Raw genomic sequence first — 15531 nt, 5'->3', positions numbered from 1 at the left:
AGGAACAGGACGGATAATGACAGATGAGGTGGACTGGGTCGTTAAAGTACTCAGCATTGAGACTTACATGAAGGGTGATTGATACCTGAAGGGTTCGAAGAGGTGGCTCCAGCGCTCAACCGTCTGCCTGGGTAGTTGCTGAATGTTGGGATGCACAGAGGGAGGCTGCTTTGGTGTGGATATTCGCTGAATGTTCGGTGCACAGAGGGAGGCTGCTTTGGTGGGGCACCTCAGGACAGCGCGGCCGGTCGGTCAGGTGCTCGGTTGTTCGGTCGGTCAGGGTTAAATTGATCGTTTTTCCGTCCACCGTTGCCGCTTTGTTGCCTCCTGTGGGCCCAGCGCCAGGTGACCTCGATGGGGTCAAATTTGCATCACGCTGCATGCGGCGCGTGCCGAAGAAATGCTCCAGGAAATAAGTGTCGGCTTTTTCCGCCCCGCCTTAGCATGTTTGCCGTATCCAAAGGACATCTGCGGATATGACAGGGAGTGTTTTTGGTTGCGGCTTTCAACGCTGCCGCTGCGGTCATATCTCAAACACGGTCGGCCGGTGCCCTAAACTAGTTGATCTGGTGACCTGTGGCCTCGCAAGATGACCTACAAACCCTTCAGGAGTCGAACCCCTACCGATCTAGTCCCCCCACCACCCGGCACGCCTCGAATACCTCGGTAACCGCCGCACGGAAGATCGAAATGGATCGGCCCGTTCGGTTCACCAAACGCCCCAAATTATCGCTAATTATGTGGCCGGGTGAAAATCGGAACCGGTATACGTCTCGCGGAGTGAAGTGCCTTCACTTGATGACGTCATTGGTGACAAGTCGTCGGTTCCGACGGTTCGTCGGAACGTCGGCGTCCACCGACGGCGGGTTCGGCGACCGGCGCGGGGTCGCTGCGCAGTGCCCTGACCCGTGGCTGACCGGTGACCGCCGCCGGGACGTGGCCGCGGCCTTGGCGGCGCGACACGGAGAGCGAAAGTATGACGTCACACGGTGGGCCAGTGACGTCACCGGCGACTGCGGCTGCGGCGATGTGCCGGCGCGGAGGAGGCGGCGGCGCCGGCAGAGTGGTGCCGACGGCCGCCGACGCTGCTCGTGCCGACCGGCCGCTCTGTCTGACCCGGGCGCGCTGGACGGGACGCAGACGGATGCGGCTCGGGGTCCTGTCAGTGCCGCTGTCTGTGGGTGCTGTGCTGCCGCCGCCGACGGCGACGGACCGACGCGGGACGGCGGAGCCCACTGGCAGACATGGAGCAGGCGAAAGTCGCCCCTCAACACCGGTGAGTTTCACTTTCGGTGTGATTGTGTCGGCCGCGGGCCGCGCTGGATGAGATAGGCTCGGGCACGGGTTTATAGAGTCATGAATTGGACAGCAGTGAGAGGGACCCAGCGGGGCGTCCTGCCGGCTGCAGTCCTTGGATCGCTCCCACCTCCGACGGTCCGTCATCCCGTCCTGATGTAACGCCGTCTTCATCACGGCAGCGTCACAAAAACTGGAGCGGCACAGTTACGACACCGCATGCTCATCTGCGTTTTCACAAGCACGCCGGTAAAAAGGTGCCGCCGGGCTCTCTGTTCGCCGCGGAAATCATGGGTCGATCCGTCTGGCCTACATAGTCGGGTAAAAACGGCTCATCGACCCGACCCGAGTAACCGGTCACTCCGGGAAACAGCTGAGACCCCCCCCCCCCCATCCCCGCGAACTGGACTATGGTGGAGTTTGAGATATGGGTAAAAGCCCTGTGGTGACCGGTATTCTTGAGTCAAACTCATTACGATAATGTTTCACTTTTACAGCGTTTTGTCACGATCGGTGCGCCAGTTTCCAACCCGGCACGATCGAATCACGATCGTGCCAGTCCCGGTAAAGCACGGCCCTGTCAGGCCTGATACGGTCGGTACGTCATCCACGCTGACAGCATTAACTGGGCGACCAGCTGGCTGCAAATGTCGTGCTGAGGAACAAGGACTGCGATTGGATCTCGGTCAGTGAGGAACAAGGTCGGGCAAGGCCGGTCGGCGTCCTTCAGCCTGTGAGGAGGCCACGATCGCACCGTCATCAGCGCCCGGCAAAAACCATCCTTGTCACCAAATCAGGCCCAAACTGGGGGCTGAATGTTTGACTTACTTGCTCGACATTTGGCAGTGACGTCTGGTTTACTGACGCACGATGAAGAAAATTTCGCTTCGTTCATTACCTAGATTTGAGCATGATTTATTATGATGTATTAGTAGGGGTACTTATGCACGGGTTTGTGTTTTCAGTCTTGAAATTGGCTCTGTCTTGTGGAACGTGTGGGGAATGAATTAGAAAGCCTGGATGGAGACAGCACGTGCGCTGTGCACCGGCACCAGCGCTGCGTCGCTGTTGTTTCGAACTCGAGCTCGCCGTGAGTGAAACGCGAGCCCAGTCTGTGAACCGGAGAGGAGGTGCCGGCCGCTGACGCAAACCTGCAGCGTGACGTAACGCCGTCAGCGCGACTGATCTCAGCTGGTGGTCAGACGCTGAGCTGACTTCCGCCGGGAAGAGAGGCCATGTGGCCAGGAACAAGAAGTGGAGAGAGAAAGAAAACAAAAGAACAGCGTTGGAAAAACGTCTCTTATTGTGAAGCAAGGTAGCGAGCAGGCTAGGAAATAAACAGTCTTACATGATCTCGAAGATGTCAAACATAAAGACGAAAAGACGAGCGTCACTTTATTCATTTTCGGCTGTATATGAGTAACAAAATTATCCATTTCACGGTGTGCCTCAAACAATCGTTTTGGACGATAACCTCCAATTCGTGTCAGATTAGACGATCGTCAGGTCATCGGGTCAACCAGCGCGGCGGCCTCGTACCGTGCGCGCTCCACCGCGGCATTGCCAGCTTTGACCGCAGACCTCGCGCGGTCCCATCGTTCCGGGTGCTATCTTTGGTCCCGTTTCCACTGGCAATCGCCTCCCCAACTGACGGGGAGGGGAGGACGGTGGCTGCTGGCGGGGGTGGCTAAAACGGGCGCTGCGCCGCCACCTCGGCCCCAGGTGTGGCACAGGGTGCGGTCGTGCTTCTCCGGCGGCTCCTTCTATCCCCTCTCTCCTCGCTCGTTTTACTCTCCCTTTCAGCCAGCCCGTCGAGCACGTGCTCACTGCTCACCCCCGCACTCCGTGCCGCTTCTCCGGCGTCATAAATGCGTGTGCGACACGCATACACGCTTGACGTGTCTCCGATCAATCCATCACCTTCTGTCGCTTTATCTATCGCTCGGTAGCACCGGTATAATCCCTCGGTGAGATCGACTGCGTTGTGCATTACCAGGCGCTCGGCGTGCCCCGGCCGCGAGCGGGTAGAGGCGTGCCGCGCACTTCTGAGTAGAAACTCGCCGTGTGGCGGGGAGAGCGGCTCGTATAAACCTGCCGGCGCCCTGTATCGACATTGTTCGATGGGTGACCGGGTTATTACCGCCGCGGGATCACAGAGACGAGCTAAACTTGCAGCACGTGTTCTGGTGGGGATTTGTCAGTTTTGAGTTTCTTTTGCGTGATTTACTCCCAGAGAGGTAATGCTCAATTCGGTCAGCCGTTCTGTGGTCCGTTATATTGAGATCCAAGGAAATGATTGATATGTCATGCAAAAGGAAAGACAGAATTATGCTGAATTATACGGAATAATTCACTTTTTATGGGGGTGTAAAAGTTAAAGCTGTCTTCGTTGCGGAAAGCATGTCATTACAAGTGAACGGAAACTTCCGTGGGAAATCCGGAACCCCGCCCCAAAATAATGACAACTGCATGCGGCTTTATCCTGTATCTGTCATAGTAAACTAGTGGTAAACGGTAGCTGGAGCGAGTACTTGGTGTTTGATGTGCTGATGTTGATCACTGACCTGCCGATTAATTGCTCCGCGGACGAGGCTGACGCAACGTTACCAGATTAAAGCGGACGTGACGGGACCCTTTTGTGACGAGGCAGTCAATCAGGGGCTCTGGTGCCGCTATTAGCCATCATGCAAAGGCGGCGGTAATGATATGGTTGGGTAGCAGTTCAACGTTTCATGTATATTTTTTAATGTAAGTCGATGAACCGTTTTAATAAACCAAATCGTGCGCTGTCCGCCTGGCGGGACGCCACTGGCAATTTTTAAAGGAACTCATCTTCCCTCATTTGGGCGCGGATTAGACCACATTCATGCTCCTTAGCCATCCCAAGGTAAGAGTCGCAAGGTTACCAAAATGTTTGTGAGGCATTCACCAATCTCAGTACTGTAGGCTGGCCGGAACTATGAGCGCGTTTTTATACTGGATCCCAGCGTGTTGACCCGACCCTGGCGTCACACTTCTGAATCCAATCTCGATCTCCGGGAAAATGTGGGATGATACACACAACTCACGGGCGGCGGTGCCGCATCCGGTATCCCATTCTCAGAGCTGAACGACCTGACCTTGACCGGGCTTGTGGGCTCTGTTGTACTTCTTTGATGAATACTGTCGGCGCGGCGCGGGCCATTCTGCACTGTCTGACGGGGGCGGTGGTAGCGGCCGGTGGCGCATTGAGGTCTCTGGGATCCCCTCTACCCCTCCCCTGCCCCACTCCCTTCGGCCGGGCGGCGTCGGCCAACAATGGAACGGTCGACATTCCCCCCAGTCTGTCTCAGCTTCGACACTGCTTGTTCGGTCCAACCAATCTACCAGCATGGAGGTGCGGAATCACAACAGGTCTACATAAGGGCAGCGCAAGTGTGCGCTCTGGAATAAGGAGGAAGCGGAGGAACATTGGATTGGAGGTAATTCGAACCCGAAGCTTCATAGCTCTGCGGTCTGTGCAGTGTGGAGCAATGCAACCGAGCAGAGGACTGTGCGGTCTGCAGTGTGCGTCATCCAGTCCCCCTTCATACCAGCGCTGGTCATCACCAGACACAGGAAATACCATACTAACCGCCGATGCCAGTCCGTCTGTGTCCGGTCACACCAGATCCGGCGGGCGGCGACTTCAGTGACCATCCCGTCCCGTCCCCGGCGGCGCTGGGATGATTTCAGCGGGCTGCTCAGTCGTGTGCCGTGCTGGCCCGTCTGCTGCTCTGACCTGCTCCGGCGACAACAAACACGGCCAGCCGGGCAGACAGGCGCGCGCGAGTTGTTTATTCTGCACGCGACTGGCGTGCGCCGCTGGCATGGTAGTGGGCGGGGGCGGCGGAGTGTTCTCCCTCCATTCCTTCTGGAGTAGCGTGAAGAAGACGGTCTCTACAACCCAGCTCGGTTCCGTACTCTCATGAGGCGACCGTCACCCTGTCACAGTCGCGGAAATGGCCACCCTTCCGACACTGCGAGACGTGTTTCACAACGGTCGGCGCCGGCGTGCATCAGCACTGTAGTGTGGCTGGCACACAGGACTGAACCGTGACGCATGGCGCAACGAGCCCCCTCCCCTCCCCCTCTCCCCCAGACGCCCACGCTCTACCGTTGGCAGAGTGCGGACTGCGGACGGTAGAGCAGATCTGTCAGCAGTAGCACACAGCTGGTCCCTGGTGACCTGTGATTTGTGTGCCGCACAGACGCCCTGTGCTGTGGGGAGGGTGACAGAAGTCGGCCGAACTAACAGACCGCCTGCCGCCCTCCCCTCCCCGTGGAGGGGTGATGAAAAACACGCCAGACGGCGGCGGCGGCCCGCTGCAATGTTTTGAAGGCAGGCGGTGATTGACGCAGATCGGTCTTCCTCGGGAGATGGATGGGGATGGCACGGTTGCTTGGCTGGTGGTCTCAGGTGATAACTAGATAACGCCTACACGCTGTGCTGACTGCTGAGCGGGCAAGAGTCATGGTGCATTAAGTCCAGGTGGGCTCAGGTCGCACAGGTCATGACCTGGCCGAATGTCACCGTGACCTGGCGGCGGCACCGTGGTCATGAGCTTCTGTTGGTTTTGGACTGCAGACGACGGACTCTGACTAACGCTGTTGGTAAATGGTCATCCAAACTAGCCAGACTGTGACGATATGCGCCTTATGTCCGCCCGTGCCGCCTAACGAAGTGTGAAAACTGCGATCCCGGTTTGAAAATTCAGGACGTTCTCCTTATGCTGTGGTACGTGATTCATGAACAAAAGCACTGCTTTCAAACGTTGGGCCTCTTGACCGCTACCGTTTTTACACATCAGATGAATACGGCCTCTCTTCAGACATAATATCCCTCGGCGCCACCTCAACACTCAATACACGATCGGACCGAGTAATCTTGGATCGGACCGCCTCATTCACCACTAGGGTGTCTCGAAAGTGGGGTCAAAAAAATTAATTCACTTCCTATAGCAAAAACCACTTGCATCTAGCCTTATTATGACATGAAATGATGATTAAAAAAATTTCATTTAATGTTAAGAACCAGCGCACCTCGTCTATCGTAACCCTTTCCTGACAATTTCAGGCGTTGCAGTCTCCATAGGCTTTCTTCGGTGTTATTTTCACGTAAACCGTATAAATGCGTTCTCGCTTCAGCTTGCGATCTTTCAACGAATCAATACATTTGTTGCATAAACATTTACTAAAACACTTTCCTAGCGCAACATATCCAAGAATTGCTACCTGAGTGATACTCATTCTGCTGACAGTATGTTATGCTAAAAGCTAATATCCATGTCGCTGACTAGGTAAAATGCAGTAAGAATGCCAACACACATGATATACGGCGTTTTCTACGTTTCTGTCTTTCTCTTGAGCGCACTCCATTCCAATTTTTTTGTCCGGATAAGTGGGAGGTCGAGCCTTGACTTCGCGCGGCTGACATTGATATCGGCCGTCATGGCCGACACGCTTCTGCGACACTCTTCTGCGCTAGCAGCATTCCTCTGCTTCAGGAATCGTCGGAGAACATCGCTTCTCCACGGAAGCTGCGTGCGAGGAAGACTAGCGGATCCAGATTTGCGTTTTTTTTTTGGGGGGGGGGCAACTCATGTAGGAGCCAAACCTAGCGTACTCCCAAATCCTATTTTCTCATCGGATTTAGGCCACTTATTTTTCGTCACAGCCCTGACACGATGAACATTTTTTTTTTTACCTAAAAAGAAAAAAATATAGAAATGGTAACCCACCCGACCCATGCCTTTATATCACTTTGTATAAACACTTCACATTGCTTTTGTCGACCAGTTAACCCGCTCCGGGTCGGTGCTTGGCGCAACCTTTGCGGGCCGGGAGGTGGTAAAACACCCCCTGTTTAACTCGGCTCCTGGGCCACGCACTGATTGAACTATGTTTCATTATCGTTTGGGGGGGGGGGGCAAACAGGCCACTTTAGGCCATTGAGGGGGCATAGCCCTAAATGCCCCCTCCCTGCAGATCCGCCAGTGTAAGAGACCATTGGAGCTGGAGAAAGCTCTGCTGGGTGGACATTCAGGACCGGGACCACAGTCCGGTTACGGGTACTTGGACCGGGCTTTGCCATGGCCTGAGAATGAATGAGGAACTTCACCACCAATGCATACATCGACAGTCGACACCATCACGAGAGTTCAATCAACACTGGTGGCCGCAGCCCCTCGAGGTGAAACTCACCAAGCCTCCAGGCGGCAGCGGGCGTCGTTCTCGTCCTCGCCAAGTGGCAAGTAGGCTCTGGACACGAGACGGCTCACAATTGTGGCCTGGGTACTATGATTATGGTTAGAGCAGAAAAAAGTTATCACTGTGCTGCTGCCGCGGTCGGGCTCGAGGGGCTCGAGTGTCGACTAGGCGTGTGTGGCGCTAGCGTGTCTGGTTCGAGTTCCGACTGAGATTATGGGCTGGTGCCGGACGTGGTTTGTCCAGAGTTTAGCTGCGCTGAAGCGAAGGTCGCATTACAGGCGTGACTTTAAAAAGTGTATCGACAACGTCTACACTAAAGAAAGTGTTTGATGGTGCCTCACTCTATTTGTATTTTATGTAATTGACGGAACGCATAGTAATTTTATCTCGCGCAAAAACACGCTGATGGAAAATTTGATGTGCAGATTTGGGGAGAATAAAGACAGTCGGTTTTTGGAGAAAGTTAACCGTCTTTTATATTCTATTTATATTTTATATTACAAGCTATTTCGGCATTTTTTCCTTGTATATACGGGTGGTAAAATGGCTCCAAAGAAACGTAAAGCTAACGATGACGAGTATATCGATGCGATCGATGATTATTCCGGCAAGGAAGACGTCGTACGGTGGCTGAACCGAACTGAAATACTGTGCGAGCTGCAGGGCAGTGATATTATGAGGATCCTGCCTCTGAAGTTGAAAGGTGATGCATTCACTGTTTATGCACAGTTGCCAGCGAGAGATCGAACGTCGTACGAGTCGGTGAAGGACGCACTGCAGTCTGCGTTTGCGCCAGATCCCCTTGGGGCGTATGAAGAGTTTGTGGCTAGGAAGCTCAGACCAGGTGAAGCAGTGGATGTTTTCCTGGCAGACCTCCGGCGACTGTCCACACTTTTTGGAGGTGTTTCAGATCGGACCCTTCTGTGCTCTTTTATCTCTGGTCTTCCACTATACGTGCGTGAAGCAATCGGCGCCAGCTATCGAGTGCAGGACCTGAGCATCGAGAGCGCCTTGAGCAGTGCCCGACGGGCCGTGAAGAATGACCCGGCGATGGCAGCCGCGGCGGCAGGAGAGCGCCTCACGCGGGCACAGAGAAACAATCACGAAACGACGGCTGAGCCATCTAGAGCTGCGAGACGTGTGACAAGACGGTGCTGGGTGTGCGGCGAACCCAACCATTTGGCGTCTCGGTGCCCCGTCCGTTCGGGAAACGGCGTGGGAGATGGTGTGTCAGCGCCGGCGTCATCTCCCGCGCAGTGACGGGTGGCGCTCTGCCGGTCGTAGACCTGACTGTTGACGGGCACAGGTGCCGAGCTCTGGTGGATTCTGGCTGCACAGAGAACCTGGTTTACAAGTCTGTGTGTGAGGCGTGGCGGCCTCAGAGAACAGCGGTAACGTCGATGAGTGGAGACCCGTTTTTCTCCAGTGGGGTTGGAACTGTGCAGCTGAGAACGTGTTCCGGGCAGTCGGCGAATGTTTCTGTGCTGGTTCTTGATGACAAACCGATGGGTGTCGAGATGGTACTCGGAGTGCCCGCCATCTCGGCTCTGGGTGGCGTGATGATTGCATCCCCCTCTGATGTCAAGTTCTGTGGGAAGCCGACTACGCCGCCCACTCCACCAGGCCTTGAAGATGAATTGGTGGTGGACACGCCCGATTTCTCAGTACGGTTTGATGCCGACCAACGAGCGTGGACGATGTCGTGGAAGTGGGAAGATGGAGCTGAGCCAGCCAGTCTATCCAGCAGTGTGCCTGAGTATGCCATGTCAGCAGAAGCCAGGCAGGAATTTGAAGCCGAACTTCAGACTTGGATAGACAATGGATGGCTAATTCCATACGATCAGTCCGTCTATGGCCCTCCCCGTGGACTGTTGCCGCTGATGGCTGTGGAGCAGGGCAGTAAGTGCAAGGTGCGACCCTGTCTGGACTACCGTCAGTTGAACAGCCACGTACCTGCGCACACAGCAGAGGCCGACGTCTGCACAGACACGCTGCGGAGGTGGCGCCGCCACGGTAAGAATCTCGCCGTGGTGGATTTGAAGCGAGCTTACCTGCAGATTCGCACAGACCAGCGCCTTTGGCCATTTCAGACCGTGATTGTCGGCGGACGGCGTTATGCGTTGACGAGGGTCGGGTTCGGATTGAACGTGGCCCCGCTGATGATGAAGAAGGTGGTGCAAGCGGTTCTCAGCCAAGACGCCGATGCGGAGCGCGCCACAATACCGTATGTGGACGACCTGTGTGTCGATGAGGACATTGTTACGGCCGATCGTGTAGTGGAGCACTTCTCTAAGTACGGCCTGGAGTGCAAGCCTCCAGAGAGAGTCCAGGACGGAGCACGGCTGCTGGGCCTGCGGGTTGGTGTCGCAGGAGACGGTGATCTCCACTGGACTCGGGATAACGCAGTCGGTGCCCCTCCTGACGTCATGACACGCCGCGCTGTGTTCTCCTGGTGCGGACGTCTGGTGGCGCACATGCCAGTGTGCGGCTGGCTGAGGCCGGCAGCGGCCTGGCTGAAACGTCGAGTCAATGCTGTGACTCACCACTGGGACGATGTTACCGACGATCCAGAGCTGCGCGAGCAGATGATGTACGTGGCTGAGCGGATGGTGAATGATGATCCAGCGCGAGGTCACTGGCACGTCAGTGGAGACAGTGCTGTCGTGTGGACGGACGCCTCCTCTGTGGCGGCGGGAATCGCTCTGGAGACGCAAGATGGAAACATCATCGAAGACGGATGCTGGCTTCGAAAGGATGAGACGACTCACATAAATATGGCAGAGCTCGATGCCGCCCTGCGAGGCATCAATCTAGCTATCGCCTGGGGCATGCGAGTCATCGAGCTGAAAACGGACTCGGCCACTGTTCATCGCTGGCTCGACGATGCATTAAGTAGCCGAGCACGTCTCCGCACTAAGGCCCACGGGGAAATGCTGATACGGCGCCGAGTCGACATAGTCAAGCAGTTGGTGGCCGAATTCAGCCTGCATCTGACAGTGACTCTGGTGAAGTCGGCGGACAACAAAGCGGACTGCCTCAGCCGGGTTCCCGCTCAGTGGCTGCGCGGTCCACTGAACGGAGAGTCCGCTGGGACGTGTGGTGCTGCGGTGAATGCTGAGTGCACCAGCGGTGATGAAGATAGCTCCAGCACGAGTGGTGATGGCGGCGATGGCGTCGGGGCAGATGGGACCGAGGACGAAGAAAGAGGACGGCGAGCAGCGGTTCGCGAGGTGCACACCCGCGCAGGCCATCCTGGAGTACGGAGAACGCTGTTCTTCGCTCGGCGCGAGATTTCTCCGAACATTACGAGGAGAGAGGCGCGTGCTGTCGTGTCCCACTGTGACGCATGTAGGTCTATCGACCCAGCACCAGTTAAGTGGAAGCCTGGGAAGCTGGAGGTGAACGAGTCCTGGACTAGGCTGGCGATTGACGTTACGCACCACCAGCGCAGTCTGTACCTGTCGGTGGTCGACTGCGGTCCTTCGAGGTTCAGTTTGTGGAGATTGCTTCGAAGGGCAGATTCAGCGCACGTCATTGAAGAGCTGCATCGAATTTTCAATGAACGTGGAGCTCCAGAAGAGATCCTGGCGGATAATGATACCGCCTTTCGCAGTCGGGCGTTTGCAGTGTTCGCGGCAAAGTGGAAAATTCGGCTGAGGTTCCGCGCCGTCTACCGCCCAAGTGGAAATGGTGTGGTAGAGAGGAATCATCGGACCGTGAAGGTCATAGCCGCAAGAACAGGGTGCACCGTTGGCGATGCCGTGCATCTTTACAACGTAACACCTCAGGACGGACAGAGCTCGGCTACGACACCAGCCGGACAGATCTACCGGTACTCGGTCAGGGACAGCGTGAGGACAGTCACTGGCACTGGTGGTGATCCATCGGACGGCAGCGGTCCGGAGGGCACGGACAGCGCCTACACTGTCGGGGACGCCGTGTGGGTCCGACAGCCTGGATCACGCTGTGGTGATAGGTCGCAGCCGGGTGTTGTTACCAGGGTGCCGTCACTTCATATTGTGGAAGTGGACGGGACCCCATGGCACGTTGGTGATGTTCGGCACCGCAGTGAGAGTGACCCTTGAAGGTCAGGGGGTGGTGTTTGATGGTGCCTCACTCTATTTGTATTTTATGTAATTGACGGAACGCATAGTAATTTTATCTCGCGCAAAAACACGCTGATGGAAAATTTGATGTGCAGATTTGGGGAGAATAAAGACAGTCGGTTTTTGGAGAAAGTTAACCGTCTTTTATATTCTATTTATATTTTATATTACAGAAAGTCAATTAACTACCGACCTGAAACTACGCTTAAACTCTTCACCCACGAACTCTGCCTGAGACTTTCGTGAAAACCACCGTATTATTAGTGCCACTAACACCAAGCAAAACCAATGGAGACTGCAACGCCCGAAAAGTAGGTGCAAGCTCTAGGAAATCGCGACTGCGCTTGTTGAAGACAATGGCTCATAATTTTTTAATTGCGATTTTCGAAACCAGCAGACTCGATTGCAAATGCTTTGGGCTATAGGCATGTCAACTTTATTTTTCGAGACACCCTATTCACCAGTCAAACAATAGCGGTCGTCAGTGATGACAGTTGGCTCGGACGAACCTTGCGAGCTGTATGGAGCTAAGAGGGGCGCGTGTCTGGTCAGTAGCCACTGTGCATCTGGAAACGGGACGGCACGACTCTTCATGGCCCGCACCGTGACCGGGTTGCCAGAACCGGTTCTGAGAGGGAAGGCAAGGTCCCGCCGAGGGTCGTTCGTCCGGGGACAGGGAGACGCAGCCTCAATCTGCATTGGTAGATCTGTGCCAGGGGGATATTTCGGTCCGAGGGGAAGGTTTAGCATTTGTGTTTGTTTGAGAAAGTGACTGAGGCATGCATGAAAGTCATGACCATGATTTTCCAAGCAAACTGTGCTGATCATTACAGCCAAGGTGATTTGGGTGTCTTCTGAATTGATTGGAATTTAGAGCACTGATGACCCTCTAGCGACTTCGTGATCAGCGTGAATATATCGGTATGACGCCTCTCGTCCCCTCCGATTGACCCTTGTCACGGAGAGCCTTATTACCCTGTGAGGGGGCCGTCCCCCCTCGCCCCATTGCTCCGTGTCTCCCCGCCGCGTTCTGAAGAGTTTCGTCATTGCTGGTCCGAATATGGGGCGCGGTGTCGGCACTGACCGCCAGGGCCCATGCCACCGCCCACACCCGTGGGTGTCGCTGCTACCGGAGGGCACGTTACACGAACAATTCTCGTCACCGTTGATTACTCAATGCTCTGGCTCATAGCGAGTCAGATAATTAACAGAGTTCGTCAGGCCAACTAGACCTGTCGATCTAGTTTGTTTGGTGTTACGTATAAGTCAGAAATTCTTTCTCATTCTGGGTGCATTCTGGGTCTGGGTGCTTTCATATTATACCGAAGCAAATAAGCACAAGACAAACTGGTTCGCGTCTTTTGGTAATTTGAAAGAGGCATATAAAGTAAAGAATCAAGCTTTCTGGTACAGCTTTCCAGCAGCCTTTGTTGGTGTTATCAAAACCTCTCTAGAATGCCGAGTCGGTGCTCGTGTGTCTGTGCTCAGATTGAGTCAGACGGTGAGCTAGTTTTACTAATACGGCACATTCAAGGCACGCCAAAGTCCTAGGGCGTTGTCGTTCTTGAGAGCTGACTGCGGGTTTCTGGTCCGTGAATCACGAATAGGCGGCGCCCCGGTCCGTTTTTGGAGAGCGCCTATCAGTCCGTGAACCGCAGTGGCGAACAGCTCCCCTTTCTTGGGGCAATAATAGCTCCTGACTCATATCTTCTTCGCTTCTGTGATGTGGTTTGAGACAACATTTTATCCGGAAAATAGCAATGTATGTCCACCCTTCATCATGCTGGGGTTGATGTAAGCCGTTTGCATTATCATCTGATATGTTCTGCATGCCTCGCTATTTTGCGCAGCCGATGCCGTAAAGCGTCATTTATATGTGTGCGTATGTACATATATGCCACTCGACGCCAATAACCTGCCGCCTCTCCGTCATGCGGGAATCATCTCTCACATTTCTGACGTTGCCACCATCCCGCAGGATTGAAATCAGTGACTTCTGTCCCGTCATCTCGTCATGCAGTCACACCCAAAACCTGTGACTGGACTCCGCAAATCTGGATGGCCTTCCAATGCCACCCACCTTCCTGACGTCAGAAGATGAGACCTTATCCGGCTGCGGACACCTCAGGAATCTTCGCACGAGGCTGTGTGAGATGCCACAACTTTTTCAGATAGCGCGGAAGCTGCTCGTGCTGATTCTCAGATGCTTGGTTCTGATCCAAGGTCTCTTTCTTAATCGTCCATCGGCACGCGGGATGAACGTTGCATTCACGCATGGTAAGTCCCTGTCGGCGCTCATGTAAGAACCTGTGCTAGAGGCTTTAGGAACACGGAACGGGCCCTTTATCTGCCAGCGTCTCCCATGCACTGCTGGTGCGCGGAGAGAGGGTTCCTAGTGACAGCTGGTCCATCGCAATAGTCGCTCGTTTTGCGCGCGCAGAATGAAGTGAGAGGCGACCTTCTGTGGTATGTAATGCGTGTAAGAGGAGATCTACAACTGGATGACATCGCTTCGACACCCCTGTCAGTCATTCCGCATCGTGATCCTTATATAATCGTGATCTACCTACTATATGCTCCTCTGCCGCTGTGGGCTACCGGCTTATGCTGGATCTGTAGTCTAGTGGGAGGGAAGGGTGCGCCGAAACAGGTCAGTCACCGGTCGTCTCTGTAGGGGGGACACCGGAGCCGCCCCGGCGGGGTGTACTGTTTCACGGTGCCGACCGAGCCGCGTCAGATGTCCAAAACGTTACACCGTGGCGGCAGTGTTGACTGCTGATGGTGCAACTGTGCAGAGAGCAGTGGACGGGGGGGGGGTTGGTGGACTGTAGATGTAGCAGCAGCCGATATCGAATGATTCATTTTCTCTTGCCGTCCACTTCCGTCTGCCTCTACAGATGGCAGCAATCCACAGGTATAGTAGATCTTCGTCAATCCCTAGACCACATCCGTCTTCCTCTGTCTATCCCAGGATTTCGGCAGTCGATCCATCCTGTAGTTTGTGCGTCAGACCCTGACGCCTCTCCTAGAACGGACACAGACACATCACACGGTCGGCTGGCTGGCGCGCCGGCCGCGGCGGGTTAGCCCAGAGCAGAGACAAACTGGTGGCGTAACGCACCATCCCGGCCACATGGCGCATTGTTCCGTGGAGGCCATCAACCGTCCCTGTCGCGCACCTTACCGGGCTGCTGCAGACGGACCAGACGAGACGGGGCCTGACGTCAGCGGGCGGGCGCTGTGGAGCGTAATGGGCATTGTGCGGCATTTGCGCAAAATCAACATTTCCCAATCGATTGTGGCAATGGATCATTTCATGGAACGCCAGTGTGGATGAAAGAACACAATGGACAATATCCCGCATGTTTAAATTTAACTCCACATATTTGATCGGTGTGCGAAGCACATGAATCATGATTTATAATCGGTAATAAGTTCAGCTGATAGAGTTGCTCGCATTTTGTGCTTACTTTTATCATTTTTAGGGCCCGCTCTTAATGTTTTGTTTTGTTCAGCCTTAACATGTGTATCATGTGACAGTGCCTATGTCGTGACTCGTTCCTGTTCATTTTGCTGTATTAATTATATTATTTTTATCAGCCAGAGCATGTTGCTTCACTCTCACATCAAGGGTATCACTTCCGAGTCGCCTTTCGAACACGCGGTGCCGCAAATGACCCCGGAACCGACCCTGTCACCGGCCGTGTGCTCGCCGCACCGGGCGACAGCCGTCTGACACGACCTGTGCTCGGTTCAGCCTCGCACGACCCGCGCCCGGGTGTGGGTTTCACACCGGGTAGCAGAGGTAGAGGTTAGCTCTGGAACATTGCATTGCAGCGAGTGGTTCAGCCGCCGGAACAAACTGCCGTGTTTGTGGGCTGGCGGGACTGAGAGAGGACAG

General features: G+C 54.8%; 1 protein-coding gene across 1 annotated transcript in view; it reads left to right on the top strand.

Annotated features, from left to right (window-relative positions):
- The first annotated feature begins 1057 nt into the window (after positions 1-1057).
- The window catches only part of LOC122392245 (NADPH oxidase 5-like), a 52269-nt gene continuing 37795 nt past the window's right edge, over positions 1058-15531 (top strand). Inside the window, exon 1 of the mRNA XM_043386908.1 lies at positions 1058-1276. Within this exon, the coding sequence (XP_043242843.1) occupies positions 1245-1276 (32 nt within the window). The 5' untranslated portion in view covers positions 1058-1244. The remainder of the gene's footprint in view (positions 1277-15531) is intronic.

This window comes from Amphibalanus amphitrite, unplaced genomic scaffold (assembly GCF_019059575.1).
Source record: "Amphibalanus amphitrite isolate SeventyFive unplaced genomic scaffold, NRLGWU_Aamphi_draft 000476F_arrow, whole genome shotgun sequence".
In the NCBI taxonomy this organism is placed as follows: Eukaryota; Metazoa; Arthropoda; class Thecostraca; order Balanomorpha; family Balanidae; genus Amphibalanus; species Amphibalanus amphitrite.
Note: the sequence above shows the minus strand (reverse complement) of the source record. Positions and strands in the feature narration are given on the sequence as shown.